Here is an 18516-nt window from a genome sequence, read left to right as displayed (position 1 = left end):
AGGTGCTTTAGATCCATGATCCCTAAGTAATCAGTACGTGTCAGGGGAACAACAGTGAGTGATCCATGTTAAGTAAGGGCAATGAACACAGAGCAGCCTGAACCTTGGCTCTTTCCTTCTAGGTCGATCGTACTGCGTGTGCTCTCCAAGGATGCTGAATCAGTGTCTCGAGTCATTGGTGCAAAAGGTGCAGAGTGGAGTAGTAATAAATTTTGAAAAAGCTGGACCAGATCCCTCACCAATTGATGGTACTTGGAAATTTTTGCATGCGTATTGGTATCAAACCAGTGGCAACTGTCAATATAATTTAGCTTAATATATCACTTGCCAAAAAAAGCTGGGATTTGAAAGACGTTGCTGCAAATAGGGACCTGCCTTGTCTAAAATTCTGTTATACTTTTTGTCAAAATATTGGCTTATAACTGTTATACACACTATATAAAACCTCGACATTTGGTCGTGTTACATGGGTAGGTTTACATACAGTTATTCTGGCACAGTACAATAGCTTCAAGGGTTTTAAGCAGGAGTTTTCGGCCACCTGGAAATGTAAATATCTCTGTACAGAAACACGGTGGGTTTCGACAGTATTTTTGCTTATTGTGGTAAAGTGGCTGTGTTAAGAATTAAAATAGCAAAGGTGACTATATAGCCTCAACTTCTCATTCGAAATGGCTTAGCCAGGCCTCTCTAGAGATGTACTGGAAAGTGCTCGTGGGATTTGATAATCCTGCTTTGCTGCAATAAAAAGTTTATCATCAGTGTGGCTCAGTTCTCTCTGTCTCTCTCTCTCTCTGTCTCTCTCTCTGTCTCTCTCTCTGTCTCTCGCATATTTTCTTCAGACATGGAAATCTGAAGCTTTTCTGATAATTACAATGGTAGGAGAAAGAACCCTCATTGTTTTGAAGGGCTCCAGCTAATTGGCTTTCTAAGAAGTATAATATTAAACCTGTGAATGGTTCTTGAACTTGTCACAAAAATTGAAGTTTTTAGTTAATATGATTTTTGACCAGTTCGATACTGTTTTGTCTGATGTTTACAATGCCTTTTTCTTCTGCAGATGGGCAGGTGGAAATACCTAGACCATTTGGACCCCAACCTTGGCACAGCTGTCACAAACTTATTTATGTCAGACCAAACCCTAAAACTGGGGTGCCCATAGGTCATTGGCCAGTGCCTGAGTCCTTTTGGCCAGATCAAAATTCTCCAACACTGGTAAGTTGGGAGGTTAGATAAAAGCAAAAGAAAGAAGGAAGGAGGAGGTGGGAAAATACTTCAGAGTTTCCTATTTAGTGATTTTTAAGCTTTGAAGTATGTGCTCCATGGTAACCCCCCAAAATGGTTTATGAGCCAAGAAGAAACGCCATGTGAAAACTTGTGTTCCACTTGTCCCAATTAAATTACCAGCAAACAAATAATACTGTGGGGTTCACTTCTTAGTAACTTTGATGCATTAAGAAACTCCCTGTAACAGGTTTATTTGTTGAGTTAGGACATGTATGTGAAACTGATATTAAAGTATTTACTTGAACACTGCTCAAAAGTCAAGCCAAGGCTTGCCTCCTGTGCCTCAATTTAGAAAGTCCATAAATAAGATGGGACTCTGTTTATATGCTGCTAAATATAGGCTATCTCAGCAGTGCTATTATTGGAAGACAGTGTCATCTTCCCAACTTTAAATCCCAGTGAGAGTTCTGTCTTCATTCCAGCAGGTGAATGTAAAATTTGTCTGCTGCTCTTCAGTATATCTATAGTTTTAATTTATTCCAAATAGAGAAACTTACCTTATGTCTTCATATTTATTACCTGCGGGATTATTTTGATTTGTTCTTTGTTCATAATAATTCATGCCACTGTGTTTTATTTTGCATGAGAACTAACTGTTAGTATAGTATAATGTATTTTTGCCATATTATTGTGTTTCTGCTTTACCTTTGAAAATCATTAAACTGGAATGAATAGTCATGTAATTTTGTTCTCTACCTTTAGAGATTTTTTTTTGCTGTTTTGATCTGAGCCTAGTTTATCCTCTTGGTTAGAAAAGCACAAAGTCTTTTGAAGTATAGTATGTTGAGGAGTAGTCACACATGGAATTTTAGTCACAGACAAAAGCTTGGAGTATTGCTGGCCTCTGTGGCCACGTTCAGTGAAAGACATGGATGTTCTCCTGAACCACAAAGTGAGTTAACATTTGAGAGTAAAAGTAAATTGTCTGTAAAAACAAGAAAAAAAAAAACGCCATTGCTCACTGGATACTGAAAGCTGCTCTGTAGGAAAACTCCTATCTTATTCCTTGTAATCACTGTCAGCAATGAATCTGCCTCCCTCCTTTCACCCTGTAGATCTGCTATTGCAGATCTTGACTGAAAGTGGTAAACTAGATCTTGCCAAGAGTTGTAGTTCTAAATCCTCTAAAAGCACAAGGTCAGCTTACCCAGTTTGCTAGAAGATAAGAAAAAAATCTTATCTCATTTGTAGCATATATAGCCCTCATAACTGCATAAAGCACTGGATTATTGGATATGCAGCTAAAAATCCTGTCGACTTCAGTTGGAATTCCACAGGTGAATTGAGTCCAAATTGAATCTTCCTTATGCAGTGTGGGTGAGTTAAGTTTGCTGAGAGTTATTTTCAAGACTTGTATTTCCTGACTTATGAGAGTACAGTGTTAAAACTTAGCATATATTATAACCCTTGTCTATTTAAGGGTCTATAGCTGGATATTTTTAATTTTTCTCTTTGTTGCGTGATTCACAATGGAGTTGTCTCAGTCTTACCCCAGTTTCATGCACTGTAAATAAGCATTATGAAGGCTTTCTTAAATGTTTGTGGAAGTCTGTTGATGTTTCTATTGGTAGATCAACAAGTGAATGGCTGTTCCCACTGCTCTGGGGTAAAAGTGGCTTGTGTCCACCCAAAAGGCTTTAGTCTTAGCATTCAACTTCTTTTGCAGCCCTTTTATTCCTACTATAACTACTTTGTGGCTTGATCAGAAACTCCATCACAAATATGTTTTGGAGGCATTTTCTTGAAGAGACTTGCAGTTGGTTGGGCCTCCTACGTTGTATGTGCTTGGACCTTCCTCAGAGTGGAGACACTCAAGGCAAGACCAGTGACCCATCCTGAAAGGAAGGAACTAGAGTTTACAGACATTTGGAGAAAAATAATTCTAAAGTATCACAAATGTGTGTTAGGAAGGTCCAAGAATCCCCGTGCTTCCCAGTCCATCTTATTGTCTATATTAGTTATCTTGTAAAGAAACTAGTCATAGGGAGACTTCTCATTTGAGCTCTTTCCCAGATACCTAGTGATCTTGGAGGTCACGGGTAAGTACCAGAATTTAAGTTCCTCTCCTGAAAACTGTTCATTGCAAAGCTTAGGGCTCCAATTTTCACCATTAAAAAACAGTTGTTTTAATTTCAGCAGAAGGAACTTCAATATTTAATCAACATATACTTGAAGTTGAGGCAAAATGTGTTTTCCTCATGATGATAAAAAGATGAAAGTTCAAACACTTAAACTGCCTGAAATGGAATAGTTTTTTTCACAGGCCTATTTAAAATCTGAGTTCTTCTAAAGCAGATGTTGTCTAAAATCGTGGTGTTGTTAGCCATTGTAAATTAGTTTGAATTTTGTAAATGATGTTAAATTTGGGAAGAAACAAACCTGCTTTTAAATAGAGAAGGCCAGCAAATGTGAAGATACAGTGTCTGCTTCTGTGGGGAATGGACATGTGTGTGCACACTTAGCACAAAAGTTTATTTTTTTGTTTGTTTTTGATTATTTTTCACTCCAACTAAATTCACTTCTGTTTGCAGAGTTTTTGTGTATGTGCATGTACCTGTATTTGCATAAGGTGTTACCTGAAGTAGGGAAAGCGAACAGCGTTCTTTTTGAAAATAAACTTCCTTCAGATTTTAAGCCTGTGCTTATTTCATAAATTAGCTGTCAGGGCTTATTAACAACAAATATGTATTCTACATTGACTAGGCTCCTTAAATAAGGCTGCTTCCAAAGAACCTCTATTACTTCAGGTGTCATAGTTCAATTAAATTTTAATCAATGAGCAAGCTCCCTAACGCTGGACTGTTTGTGTTTAGCCACCCCGCACCTCTCATCCCGTGGTGAAATTCTCCTGCACAGATTGTGAACCAATGGTCATTGACAAACTGCCTTTTGATAAATACGAATTAGAACCTTCTCCGCTGACCCAGTTTATCCTGGAAAGAAAATCCCCACAGACCTGCTGGCAGGCAAGTAGAATGTGGACAGACTTGAAGTTATTTAGAAAATGCTGTTTTTCAAACATTTTAGTCTGCATTCAGAATAGAATTTGAAATTCTAACGTAAGGTGTTTTGTATCTGTGTCCGTTGTGATGTGGTTTTTTTGCAGGTGTATGTGAGCAATAGTGCAAAATACAGTGAACTTGGCCATCCCTTTGGTTACTTGAAAGCTAGTACAGCGCTGAATTGTGTGAATTTGTTTGTGATGCCTTACAATTATCCAGTCCTCCTTCCATTGCTAGGTAAATAGCCCTTTCTTGAAATTATACTAAGTGGTAGGCAGTTGAAAAATCAATCCAAATAGATTACGCTGAAATTAATGCTACTGCTGTTAATCATGTACCTGTAGAGAGCTAGGATGGTGAGAAATATTTATCTTATCAGAATTCCTGCTTCTCTCGTCACCTATTGACAGACTGTTGTGAATCTCACTAAACCTGCAAGAATGATCTGCTCCATCATCGTTCTTTTGTGTCTATTGTGGGTTCATTTCTTTTGCTATTTCATTAACCACTTTTCCTGATCTCTTATGTCAGATTGCTGATTCAGTTTGGTAAATACTTTATTCAGTTCCTCCTTTTGGGGGCCAGCATTAATCTCGTGCATATTTATGATTATTTGTATGTATGTTAAACTTCTTTAAAAGATTCCTTAGTAAAAAGAAAGAAGGAAAAAATACACTTGTCTGGAGCTATATCTTTATTGTATTTCTCTCTTTTTTCTAAATAACTGTCAGATGACTTGTTCAAAGTGCACAAGGCAAAGCCAACATTAAAATGGCGGCAGTCATTTGAAAGCTATTTGAAGACGATGCCCCCTTATTATCTTGGGGTAAGGTGACTTACTGTGTTCAATTCTTTTTTCTTATGTAGCTGTAATTATCTTTCTTCTATAGAGGTGCTCTGTCTTTTTTAACGTGGAATGAGTGTTTATCTAAGAGTGAATCACTAAACTTTCATGCATAAAGATGTTTGTTTATACTGGGGTGCTGTGGTGAAAAAAGTAATCAGCTGTGTAACTACTACATAAATGATAATTCTGTTGCTAATTGGCTGTGTAGGAATGAAATAATGCTTAAAAACAACAAAGCGAAGAACTTTAGCCCCCAGGCCTTTCGTTCTGCTTTCCTATGTTTAAGGACTTCAGATTCTATTTGAGAGATACATAAGTTAAAGTATGTTTATAAGACTTGTAAAGTTAAATATGACTATACGATATATTCCATGTTTCAGCCTTTGAAGAAAGCTGTGAGAATGATGGGAGCACCAAACCTTATAGCTGACAATGTGGAATATGGACTTAGTTACAGTGTCATTTCATATCTCAAAAAGTTGAGTCAGCAGGTAATGTTGAAGCAAAAGAGCAGTAAAAACTTATTCTAATATCAGGATAATCTTAAAATGCCCAAGCCCAATGGTTTTGAAGGAAAAAGAGCAGAAAGATCAAGTTAGTGCATTACTGTGAGTGATTGGCAGGAAAGCATTTTTGTTTTCTGAACTGAAGAAAAAAACTTGACATTTAAATATAGACTTTTATAGCCTGGTCTATAAAGATATGTATGGAGCTGCAAATTAAGGTTTCTTGTGTTTAAGGAGCATTTTTACATGTATAGTCAATAATATACTTTTGTCCAAAAGAAAACATGTTGTCTTATTTAAATATGTTCTTGCATTTCTCAAAAAAATAGGAATTTGTAGTTTTGTGCATCTGAACCAGAAAGTATTCTTTTCTTGGCTTGTGTAATTAAATTGAAAGTGGTTTGGTAAATACAAAGCAAATTATATAGATCAGATTTAAACGAAGATAAAGACATAGAAGTAGCAAGTAACTTTTTGAAAGCTATGTGGATTTTTGGTCATGTTAAGAAATAATGTCCATATTTGACTAGTCTCCTGCACTAGCTAAGACATTTCTGCCCTGCTACCTCCACTCTAGTTTTATTTTATTGAACAGTGCACGTTAAGCTTGTTCAAGACTTGAAACCTCAAGAGATAGCAAAGCAAATACTTATAACTTGGCCAACAAGTTCTTATGGACTAGTTTTTTCTTAAAGCATTAATATAAATTGTTATTTGAGGGAAGGAACAAACTCGTAAAAGTCTACAATACATTAGGTCAAATCATGAAGTCACATTGTTCAGTATACTGCTAAATGAACCAAACTTTCAAGCTAGAATTTTAGACTCCTAAAACATAATGACATATACTGCAATAGCATCTAAAATATTATGCTTAAAGCTTTTCTACTTTTTGAAAAACTCTACGAATTGACTTTCAGTATAGTGAAAATACAGATATATTCAAATCAGTATACTGAAAATACAGGTATATTCAAATTGTGAGTATGTAAACTTGTGTAAAGCTACAAAACAAACATTGGCTTATGTGTTACCAAATTACTTTCAAATATTTGTTCAACTGTATTCTGCCGGAAATTCGGCATTATGGACATGTTTAATTTTGGTACAAATTTGACAGGTAGAAAGTTGGGATTTAGGACTGTTTTACCAAACAGAATCAGGTATTATCGTGTATTTACAATTTTTTAAATCTTGTAGCTATCTGTATCGAGCTTTTTAAAAGTAGATTTCATTATGTTGACTGATCACAGCTATAGCTGAGGGAGAATCAGTCTTTTGAGAATTTTCATAGTATGTAGCTGTATGTTAGAAAACAGTTTATGTGAGTACAGACAGATTTGCAGAGAATTACTAGTCAAATTATGGCATTTTTATGAAAATAAAAGCATTGCATGCATATTGGTGCTTAGATACCATAATGGGCAGCAGAGGAGATATATGCAGAAGACCTGGGCACAAACTGTTCACTTTATTTAAAATTGTAGTAAACATTAAGCGGTTATGTATTAAGCACTCCTTAAGCACTCATCCAGGTTATAGTCTTCATAGTGTATTAGCGCATTGTTGAATCTTCTAGGTAGGAATTTAAAATGAATAAGTCTGACTAATCCTTTTAAGAGCATATTGTCAATTTTATTTATTTATTTATTTCAAATTAAGGCCAAAATAGAGTCCGATAGAGTCATTGGCTCTGTAGGCAAAAAGGTAGCGCAAGAGACTGGAATTAAGGTCAGAAGCAGATCACACAACCTGTCTATGGCACATAGGAACGATTTTCAACATCTGCTACAGGGGATTACTGGGGAAATTCCTCATAGACCTCTAGACCTCAATATGAAGGAGTATGCTGGGTTCCAAATAGCTTTGCTGAATAAGGTAAGCACCACTGTGTGTAATGTTGTTATTTTCAATATACTTCCATTGAAATGCTAGATATTATTTCTTATGTGGTATTAATTGATGCTTTATTTACTGAAACCATAGGATTTGAAACCTCAGACTTTTAGAAATGCTTATGACATACCCAGAAGAAATCTTTTGGATCAGTTAACACGAATGAGATCTAATTTACTGAAGAGTACTCGCAAGTTCCTCAAAGGACAAGACGAAGGTTAGATAACCATCTATTTTTTGCCAGCCATCTTGTAGATAGTACTACCACTGGGTTGCTCTACTTAAGGAGAAGCCTTTAACAAGTGACTTGGTTCTTAATAATTTAGTGGAGGTCTGATGGTGTGAGCTTCATGTGGTTTTAGATCTTTTTTTTAAGTAATTTTATTGGAAGAAAAACAAGGGAGGGTAGAGTAGATACCAATTTACTGATTTGTCCTCTAGTCTATCTGAGAAGTCTTGAGCTTAAGATTCTCTTTTTTCCTCTTTTTCCCAACTTTCATGATGTGTCTAGAGAAAAATCACAGGGCATTTCTGAACATTAAGACCTCTGTCCATTTAATGAGTGTGTGGGGCAGTGGCGAAGCAACCTTGGTGTGTGGGCACTCCCAGGGGGATTGTTTGGGTCATTAGGCCAAGAGTGAATGGTTTGGTTGCTGCACTGATTCCTTTCCCTTTCTGCTGTGGCTTCTGGCACTACATTATGACATCTAACATGTGGAAGATGATGAAGTAACTGAAGAAAATGGGGAAGGGCAGTACAGGAGAAAGTGTATTTTTTACATTATCCCTTGATCGTAGGTGTTAATCTGATTTAAGTAGTGGCAGAAATAATGTCATTTGTAATGTACAGAAGTTAATGTTTGGGGAAGAGATTGTATTCTGTCAGGAATATACATATACTTTTTATCCTCAGCATAAGTTCAGCTTGATAAAAGGAGTGTCAGCTTTAACATTTTGTTAAGTCATAAAATGTTCAGGATCAGGTTGAGGATTTGGCAATTCCAGTAGTACAAAATCACTGTTGCTGTAGGAAAATGCTAATCTTTTAATTATCAGAAGTTTTGGGTGGCTAAAAGCAGGTAACCTCATATCAAAGTTGTGTTCAGCATGAATTTACTACCTTACATAATTTTGTTGCTTTTGCTTGTAGTAATAATTCTAGGTAAAACTCATTCCCTGTCTCTTTTTTTTTTTTTTAAAAACTTATATGTCCTGTGGAAAAGCTGTGGGAAACTAAAATTCACGCATAAGAACCATTGTGTATTTCCACGTCAGGATGATAAATACACAAGACTTTGCTGGTTCATTTAAACAAGTTTTCTGCACTGAAAATGTGTTATAAATACCAGTTAGTCAAGAACAAGTAGGTTTTGCACAGCTGTTTCATTAATGCATTGGATGAAAGTCAAGACTGAAAACTGGAGATATGAGTGATTTAAACTAAATTCCCATAAGATGAGCAGTGTTATAAATTAATAAACCCTTTTTGTTATGATAGATCAAGTTCACAGTGTACCTATTGCACAAATGGGGAACTACCAGGAATATCTAAAACAAATCCCATCTCCCCTCCGAGAGCTTGATCCCGATCAACCCCGAAGGCTCCATACATTTGGCAATCCATTCAAACTGGACAAAAAGGTGACTTTTCTTTTTTTCTTTTTTTTAATGCTGCTGTGTGTTTTTGCCGAGAATTAGGCCATGCAAAGGGCAATATGTAGGAGAAAGATTTCCAAGTGTTTGGAAAGTTATACTGTTCCACAGTTATACTGTGCAAAAAAAAAAAAAATCCTCAGGTGGTTTTAGGATGAGAATTATCACAATGAGTCAGACTTTTTGAAACCTGTCCAAATTATGCCTCTCTGTCTTATAAATCAAATACATTTGTCACCGTGCTAGAGCTAATGTCTAAGAGTTTAGCAAACTTTACTAAAAAAAAGCTTGTCTTAAATTTGAGTGTATGATGTAACATATGGACTTCCCTTTTTTCCAAATATTTGACTTGAGTTTGACTGAATAGTCAGTATTGTTTAAAGCTCTTTAAAATATTTAAGTCGTACTGCAATTTTTTAAAAAGGAAGTTTGATAGTCACACTCAACTGCCTTACTTGGAAGACTCTTGGGGAATGGCCTTTGGCACATTATTTTGGGAAGGATTAGATAGTTTTCCGATGTTACTTTTGACATTTGAGAAGTCAGCACATGATGGCACCTTGTACTTAATTGCTTTATATATGATAAATACCATATCCTCAAAACATTGACTGTGTTTTATGTTGAATGTTTTTGGTCTAAAATTCAAGTATACTCTCCCCATGAAATTGTTTACAGGGAATGATGATAGATGAAGCAGATGAGTTTGTATCAGGACCTCAAAATAAACATAAAAGGCCTGGGGAACAAATATGCAAGGGATTCCTAAAAGACGTCGCTGCATGTCCCCGCTGCTCCGAGGGCGGCCACAAACCCCCCCGGTTGTGAATAACCATATTGGAGGAAAAGGGCCGCCCGCACCCGTTACACAAGCACAGCCAGACCTTGTTAAGCCTATTCCAATTCACAAAAGTAAGTGAATCTTCTGTAGCTTTTATTTTATACAAACAACATTTTTTACGTACAAATACCTGTGAGGAAACTAAGCCACGAGCTCATTTCCCAGATGTGGCTATTTTAGCACTCCCTTCTGAAAATGAGTATTTAACTGAACATTCCAGGACAAATTGCAAGAGAATTAGTGACTGATAAATATGTAGTCTTTCAAACAGAAGTCTCGTGTGACAGGATAGCAATAGTTTATCAAGGATAAACAATTATTTCTTGTGTTAAAGGAGGAGACATTATAAGCAGTCAGTAATGTTCTTCCTTTGCGTATGAATCCAAATACCCAAGAAATATTTAACTTGTATCTCACTGCGTATTGTTGTGGAATTGAGGTGTGGGGTAACAGGGTTTTTTTGTTTGTATGTATGTTTGGTGCTAAATAAGCTTTTGTTAGCTCACTGTATTGGGAAAGACAAATATCATAAAAACCTTATACAGGTGGGTTTTTCTTGTTCATAATTTGTGTAGCCATTTTCCTTTTTCTATGGAGAACATGCTCGTGGTTTTTTTAAGTCATTAATTACCCCTAGATGTACCAGTATGCTCTATGTTGTGGCCCACAAACATATTTTCTTTTGCCTGGCACGTCTGGGAGACAATCCAAGCTGGATCATAGATTTGCAAGAATTTAATCAATACTGAACTGGCTTATGACCTCTGTCAGATGTTAAAATGTGAGGCTTGCATGTGTAAATTTTGTTTTGCAGCATCAGAAGCTAATAATGAGATTGCAATGGATGATGTGGTTGAGAATCATGTTACACACCCACTTTCATCAGATGTTTTCCCAAATACTGTGGATTCGGAGTTCTCAGCGTCCTCTTCTCCATTCAATTCATTGGATCGTCCTACAGCTCCTGCAGAGGATGTAGGCCACGAACATTTAGGGAATAACTTGAATACTGAAGGGTTTTTGGAAAATCATGAGGAATCAGGTAATAAAGAACAAAGTACTGAAGAGAACTTGGCAATGTCTTCACCCAGCAAAGGAAAAAAAGCAGTGCATTGCAGAAGTTCCAGAGAGATTAATATAGAGCTAAAAGCACAAATTATGAAAGAGATCCGAAAGCCAGGAAGGAGTAAGTATATCAAGTCACTTTTTTTCAGATAACTGCCATGGGAGCTAGACAAAGAATTTGGAATAGATTGCTATTTTAGTCTCATGTGTTGGTATTTGTCTGAGGCAAATTAAATGTAAAGCTTAAAAGCTGGGTCATAAAACCTCTTCTCAAAATTTCTTGGATGTGCATTACTGCCTCTCTCAGTGTTCATGAAAGTCATGCATTATATTGTACTAGAATTAGTAGATTAGGTGTTCCAATAATATTCTGATCTCCAGTATTTTGCTTTTTGGGTGTGCTTTTTTGTGTTTTTGTTTTTTTTTGTCTTTTTTTTTTTTGTATTAATATTGATGAAACAGTATGTGGTTGTTACAAGTCTGGTCGATAAGTGATATGTCCTAAAAACTTAGAAAAAGCTCCACAAAAACTGTTGTATTTCATGAAGTTTTACAACGGGTATCTGCATAGGCACCTCTTAAATAACTGTGTTTTTGTTCTTGTCTATTTAAGAGTATGAAAGAATCTTCTTTTTACTGAAGCACGTACAAGGAAGCTTGCAAACCAGACTGATATTTTTACAAAATGTTATTAAAGAAGCTTCGAGGTAAGTGGCTGAATTGTGTTAATCTTGAAAAATAGTACCATGTACTTCTATGCATAACTGCTGGGCAGCCATGCAATTTTGTTTGAAACTTCTCACGTGATGCTTTGCATTGAAAGTAAATATTTTCCTAGGAAAGAAAAATGTATACTATTTTGCACAAGCTCACCATTTTGCCTCTTGTTTTCAATATCTATTGTCTTAAATACGTTAGCAGCTGTAACTACCAAGCCAGCATAAATATAGGAAGAGACAGTGCTATATAAAGGGAAGGTTAACGCGTTAGAAAATCACTTAATTTCTGAAATTCCAATGGGAGTGTACTGCTGATTTGAAAAACTGAAGACACTCAATGTTACTATGAATTAGATCTTCAGAAAATGTTGAAATTCGTTATTTTGTTATCAACTCACAATCTTACCCTGAATACTCTTGAGATCCAGGTATGCTCCATGAGGACATGTCTCTGCCTTTCAGATTTATTTCCTTCAGAAATATTGTAGTCCTATTTCCACAGCCTCGGAGAGGAGGTTGTTTAGATCACTGGAGAAAAGAGGCTTGCTGAGGATTTAAAAGTAGTGGTGTTAATCTAGATAGAAACTTGTCCTTGCAGCATCTTTGTAGACTGACCATACTTGCTTAATCTACTGCATGTTCACTCAGAAGGAAGGAAGGAAAAACATGTCATTATGCTTGGAACCAAGAGTATTTAAAGTACACTGAAAAACTAATAATTTTAAGCTATTGTCCTGACAGTAAGTATACCTTTAACTATGGTTGAGGGATGTTTCAGTGAATGGTGTTTTTTTTTTTTTTTTTTTTGCTCTTATCCATATTTTGTAGTAAACTCTTTTTGGACAAAATCATGCTGAGATTCAGCAAGGTTCAGTGAACGTGGGCTGTTCGTACAACTCCTCTAGCCCTTGTGTTCCAGTGTGCTGGCAGTAGTACATATATGTATGTGGATCTTGCTGCCCTAGAGCTGCAATTACTTCTCATGCTTTTCCTAGGTCTGTCTTTATTATCATTCCACTTGTCAGAGTTGTTCCATAGCCTCTAGAACATACAAGTTTCCTCACCAGCTCAGTACACCAAAACCACACTTAGTTACGTTGTTCTTGGAGCCTGTGGCTGCTCTTAGTGGGCTTGGGAATATTTGTGCCTTAAAATCAGGCTCTTCAGATCTTTTGTAATTCTCATTTCTGTTGCACAGTCTCTATCCCATTCATTCAAGCTGGTCTCTCTTCCCCTACAAAAGTTGGCAGCAGTTGCACGTTGCTATTGGATGCATCAGAATTAAATCTTGTTTCAAGCACCAGCCAACAGTTTTCTGCATCTATTGGTAGAAAGAGTTGGTAGTTCTCTTTCTCCTGACAGTTGTTTAACTTCATTTTTTTGGTTCCTGCATTGGTTTGCATGCAGGAACAACTTGGTCTCCTCCTTGGATAACATTTCTGTAGTGTGATCATTTTATCCACCTGGATAATGTTGTCTGCAGTCCTCATGTGGGGGTTTTGGTTCTGCCTTTGCCCAGGCAAACTGTGTGATTTACCTGAGGTGCAGGCAGAAACCTCTGCAGGCTCCTCACGGGTCAAGAATCCAAAATGTTCAGCTTCCTATGGGAGCTGACTGCCCTGTAGCTCTTCCTTCTTCTGCAATGCAGCCAAGGACTCTTGATGTTGTGTCTTTCAAAAGAGATTGTAGAGACTTAGAGCAAAAGAAGCCTTTTAAAGGTAGACACCAGGATGGGGCAAATAATGAAATTTGTTTGTAATCAATGCTGAAAATAGTAAGTATGAAGAGATACTGTGCTGAAATTCTCACCTGTTTTTATTCTAGTGAAGAATTTTCCTACACTCAGTGCCACAGCCTGAGTCTTATTAGTGATTATAACAAGTCCCTGCTGCACACAGGGGCCATGAATTATGAATAGATGGCTGTATGTTTGGATACATGAGATGACAAGTTACTTAAGAAAGGATGAAAATATATTACACTATGTAGTGGAGAGATTTTCAGTTTTTCTGTCATCAGTGTAGCAATCCATTAGAGGCCCTAGTGCTAAGAATAAGTTTTTTTTTTTTCTCTCTGTAAAATAGTCTAGAGCAAAAGCCAACAAGAATTAAAAACTAATCAAAATTCTCCAAAACCACAAATTCTTGGGATGAGAAATTCAGTTCCCTTTTCTATAAAAGGGAATTTTATTCATTTTATTTAGAAGTCTTCAACGAGTTTTAAGCTATTAATATATATAGCAGAGCCTAGCAAAGACACACTAGGAAGTGTCGATTTGTGATAAAAGTAGTGCGGAAAAAGAAGTTGATTTCAAAATAAAAATGTTGTGCTCAGTACCTAGGAGTTTTGCAACTGGTGTGGTAGTTTTCCTAGGAAAGTGAACAGATAAATTATTGGGAGTCAATGCTTAATTCTGTTAATTGCCTGTTAATGCTGCTAGTTAATTAATTAGTTGCTAGAGTAAATAGCCTCTATGAGTCTCGCTACTACTTATTTCCTCTCTTAAGCTTCTCAAACTGGCAAAAACTTTCAAGATGAATACTTTACTGGTGCTACATTAACTTTAACATAATTTACAGATTGATTGTGAATGTTTCCATGTGAAATAGGTATCGAACTGTTGAATAGGTTCAATTTTTTTTAAGTGAGACTAGTATTTGTTAAGCTACTTGCATTCATCAGATAAAATTACATTTTCTAGAACTGGGAAAACTGCAAGACAGTGTCTCAGTGCATGTCCCTTCAGTTTGCCTTGATACTTCTGTTTCTGTTTGAGCATAAGACCAGAGTCCACCCGGGTCAGCAAGCTTTCACCAATGCCAGTCCCTTAATAAGCGCATACGGAGCCGTGTTGCTCACGGAACTGGTGAGATGGTCTCTGCCTCTGAGCAGCTGACACAAAACTAGGGGTTAAGTGGCCCTATAACTACAGAACCTGACTGTAAAGCAGGTAAAGTCTCCTTGTAACTGCTACATTGCAGTAATGTTAAGTGAGAGGATTGTGGGGATTGGTCTTCCCTCTAGTTCTTCTAGTCCAGACGGGACTCGTGAGCTAAGGAGCAGGTACTGATGCCCCATGGCCAAGGCTTCGTTTTCTGAAAGTAAACGAAGGTGTCACTTGACAAGCAGTGTTCAGTTATCTAGAGTGACCTCTGGCTTCTGGTGTTTTGGTGTTGAGATGAATGTTGATGAGGAGACAGGATTTAGTGATCTGATCATCCTTATTTTCTCTTCCAAAAAAAAATTGCTTGTGGGAAGCAAGGTCTGAAAGCTCTGTGTGTTGCCTAGTATGTGGGTTCCTGATCTTTACGTATCACTGTCATCTTCCAGGTATTGTCTATGACAATTGTATTATTTTTTCTAGAATCATGGAATGGATGTGAGCTAAGATCAACATTAGGTACAAACTGTAATGTTTAATAAAATAAACACGTTATTACTGTACACTCCCCTTCCTCCCCTCCAAGGAAATCCTAGGAGTAGTTAGTCACACGGCCTGGTCTGCCCTACTCACAGTCACCTTCAAAGTGCAGCTGGTTGGCAAAAGAACGAGATTTCTGGTCAGGAGAAAAATGATTCCTGTGGCTTTGAGGTCAAAAACCTAAACAGGACTGTTAATAGAATGCAAAACATTTCCCTGTTGTGATGTTCTGCCAAGTGATGCTTCCCTGGAAGGTAATGACAGTCAATGGCTGTTCCTAACTACGGAAAGACCCTTCCCCAGGAGCGTGCCGGTACCTTGCTGGTCTCACCTGGCGCACTGTGACTGGGTCTGGGCTCCCTCTTCCTTGCTGGAAAGACTCCAGCAAAGGACATTTAAGCTGATTAAGGGATTGGAGCATCTGCTTTACAAGGAGAGGCTGAGAGAGCTGGAGCTGCTGGAGAAGACGGGGCTCCAGGGGGATCTTATTGCTGGGCACAAATACATGAGCGGGCAGGGACCAAAGCAGACGGAGCCAGACTCTTCTCAGGGATATCCAGTGTCAGGGTGAGAGGCGACGGGCACAAACCAAAGCACAAGAAATTGTTGTGAGCATAAGGCAAAACTTGCTTGTTGTGATGGGAGGTTGTGGAGTCTCCTTCCTCGGAGCTGCTTGGAACCCGTCATGTTCCAGTGTGTGATTGCCACAGATGGCTTTGGTAACGTGTTGCCTGGGAAAAAAATTGGTAGGAAATGTGTCCTTTTAAACTGTACTACCTATTTCATCGTTATCCCTCTTTGTGACAAGCAGGGAGCAGTTGTGAGAATGAGGAGGGAGAACGGGAGGGAAGCAGCCCTGGGAGCGGCGGGTTCTTGTTGTTCCTGGGGAAGGAATTGTGTGGAGGAGAGACGCGGGCCCGGAGCCCGGGTGTTCAGTGGGATCGCAGGGGAGGGGTCCCCACAGCCCTGCTGGCATCTGCGGGAAAGGCTGGGAATCGGGGCCAACGTTCCGTGAACCAGGAGGCCTGGCTGAGACCTGAAGTCTGTCAGGGGTTAATAGGGCCGCAGGACTGACTCGCTGTGCAGCTCAGAACAGAACTGGATTGCCAAGGTGAGCGAGTGTGCCCAGAGCAGCCAAAGCTCCCCGGGAAGCCGTTCCGCCGAGCTGCAGACTCCAGTGTGGGTTGCGGTTCCATTTAATCTCTCTCTCAAACTTTACTTTGGAGTTTGCTTGTTAGGAAATCTACCTTTCCCTGTGTAAGGGCTGCCCTTCCATCAGCACCAGCCTCACCTAGTTCTGTGACTGCACCATGAAGGCAGGCAAATAATCCCCAGAGCTGTCGCCAGGTTTAGGGCGCCGTGCCTCTCACATCAACCTTAGTTCTCTGCCTCAGAGCTTTGCTTGTGAGTACCCCAAGCAGTCAGCTCTGCTTCCCTGGCCTTGCAGAGCTGGGTGATGTTCAGCACGGTGCCAGGGCCGCGGGCAGGGACCCGAGCTCTGTGTTCCCTCACTGGAGCAAGGCGGTAGCTTACCAGGGCGCCAGGCACTGGGTCTGCAATAACAACCAAAGTCTGCAGACTTGGAAAACGGTTTGTGAGTAATGCTGCACGTATTACAGTGTGCTCTCATTATTATGCTTGTTTTTAAACACAGGTTTAAGAAACGAATGCTGATAGAGCAGCTGGAGAGTTTCCTGGAAGAAATCCATCGCAGGTCCAATCAGGTCAACCATATCAACAGCAGCTAAAAGACTCTGTGCACAGCAGGGCCCTGCTGTCCTTACTTGCATTCATTTTTGACATGCACTCTTATCTCAAATCCCATATCCAAAAGAATGAAAAGCTGCTCTATAATATGACGAGAAAAGTATCCATCATCTTTTTCTTTTTTTTTTTTCCTTCACTTCTGTTATTTTTGTAATGTGAAAAAATATCACTAAAATGTTTTTATTTAACTAAATGGAGAATTTCTTGCTTGTCATTGACTTAAGTGTCACTTTCCCTCAGGTTCTATTTTCTTAATCCAACCTTCTAAACTATCACCTCTAAGGTTGAAATTTGCCAAAAAAAAAAAGTTGCTTTGTAATTTTCAAAAAAAAAAAAAGCACATACATTAAACAAGGTAATGTTTTGTATATACAGTTATTTTGGATATATTATTGCAAGTTGTATAAATGTATTTTGAAAAAATATTTAAGAAAAGCACTTTTGTTATTCCATCAATAAAAGCTCTATTTTAATCTTTGTGTAGGACTGAGCATGTTTTTTATAGGAATGGTTTGTTCTGCCTTCTCTCCCCAGAACATCAGTGCTTCACTGTTGGTGTTAAGGAAAGAGGGAGCAGTTCTGAACAGAATTTCCCATGATGTTACATCTGTGAACTAGTGAAAAGAAGCTAATGGTGAATCCTGGCTAAGAGGGGATGATAATCCATAGTCCTGTGTCCCTTGTGCCTCACAGTGAGATGAACAGCACGGGAAAGGGATGGGCTGCATGCACATCCACAGCAAACATCAGTTTGGGGAAATCAAATGTAGTAGAATGGGGCAGTCGCCTTTGAGGAGTGATGCAGGGAATTTTTCTTTTCAGTGCTGCAGTTTTTACCCATTTACAAGTGCAGCAACACCCAGAAGATGCTGTCTCTGGGACACAGAATATCATGGAATCCTTCCTGGCCACGTGTTCCCTCTGTGCCGGAGGCTGCTGGCACCTGGAAGCTCTGACCCACGGGAGCAGCTCCCCGTGAGGCGCTCAAGGGTCAGTGATTTGCAGCCTTCGCCCCAAATTGTGCTGTGAGTTGTTGGCTCTTGTTCTAAAACACTCGCTCTATCCCAGGATGCTTTAAAAAAAACAGCAAGCAAGCAAAAAGAGTAGATACTTTTAGCCTGTCCTGCCTTCCTTAGGAAGGTTCATGCTGCATGTTGCTAACTTAAAAAAAACACCCCCGAGCAGGATCAGTTTCCTCCGAGGGCCCTGGGCTGCTCCGTGGCTACGTTGCTGCCTCAGTTTAATGATACATAAAGCAAAGTCTGGGGACGAGACTGCAGATTACTCAGTCTTGGGCTTTTATGCTTGGAAAACGGCATATATTGCAAAGCTTTGTTGTGGCTCGTGTTCCCCCGGGTGCCCCATGTGCTCAACAGCAGTCAGGCTGCCTTCAGCAGGCACGAGAAGGGAACCAGGCAGAGGCTGTGGCCCCTGCTCTTAAACATCAGGTGCCAAAATCTGAGGTTTTCTGTGGCTGTTCGTAGGTCTTTGCTATAGTTGTGACTCTAATGC

The 18516-nt window shown here is 38.7% G+C and overlaps 1 protein-coding gene across 1 annotated transcript in view; it reads left to right on the top strand.

Annotated features, from left to right (window-relative positions):
• INTS6 (integrator complex subunit 6) overlaps positions 1-17481 on the top strand; it is a 43764-nt gene extending 26283 nt beyond the window's left edge. Inside the window, 14 exon segments of the mRNA XM_088522301.1 lie at positions 123-248; positions 1061-1215; positions 4101-4253; positions 4394-4526; positions 5021-5115; positions 5517-5627; positions 7305-7520; positions 7629-7755; positions 9037-9179; positions 9870-9936; positions 9939-10103; positions 10847-11218; positions 11711-11804; positions 16892-17481. Coding sequence (XP_088378427.1) covers positions 123-248; positions 1061-1215; positions 4101-4253; positions 4394-4526; positions 5021-5115; positions 5517-5627; positions 7305-7520; positions 7629-7755; positions 9037-9179; positions 9870-9936; positions 9939-10103; positions 10847-11218; positions 11711-11804; positions 16892-16985 — 2051 coding nt within the window. The 3' untranslated portion in view covers positions 16986-17481.
• Positions 17482-18516: the final 1035 nt, after the last annotated feature.

Source organism: Tinamus guttatus, unplaced genomic scaffold, assembly GCF_059628265.1.
Source record: "Tinamus guttatus ecotype Peru unplaced genomic scaffold, ASM5962826v1 Tinamus_guttatus_pri_ptg000150l, whole genome shotgun sequence".
Lineage (NCBI taxonomy): Eukaryota > Metazoa > Chordata > Aves > Tinamiformes > Tinamidae > Tinamus > Tinamus guttatus.
Note: the sequence above shows the minus strand (reverse complement) of the source record. Positions and strands in the feature narration are given on the sequence as shown.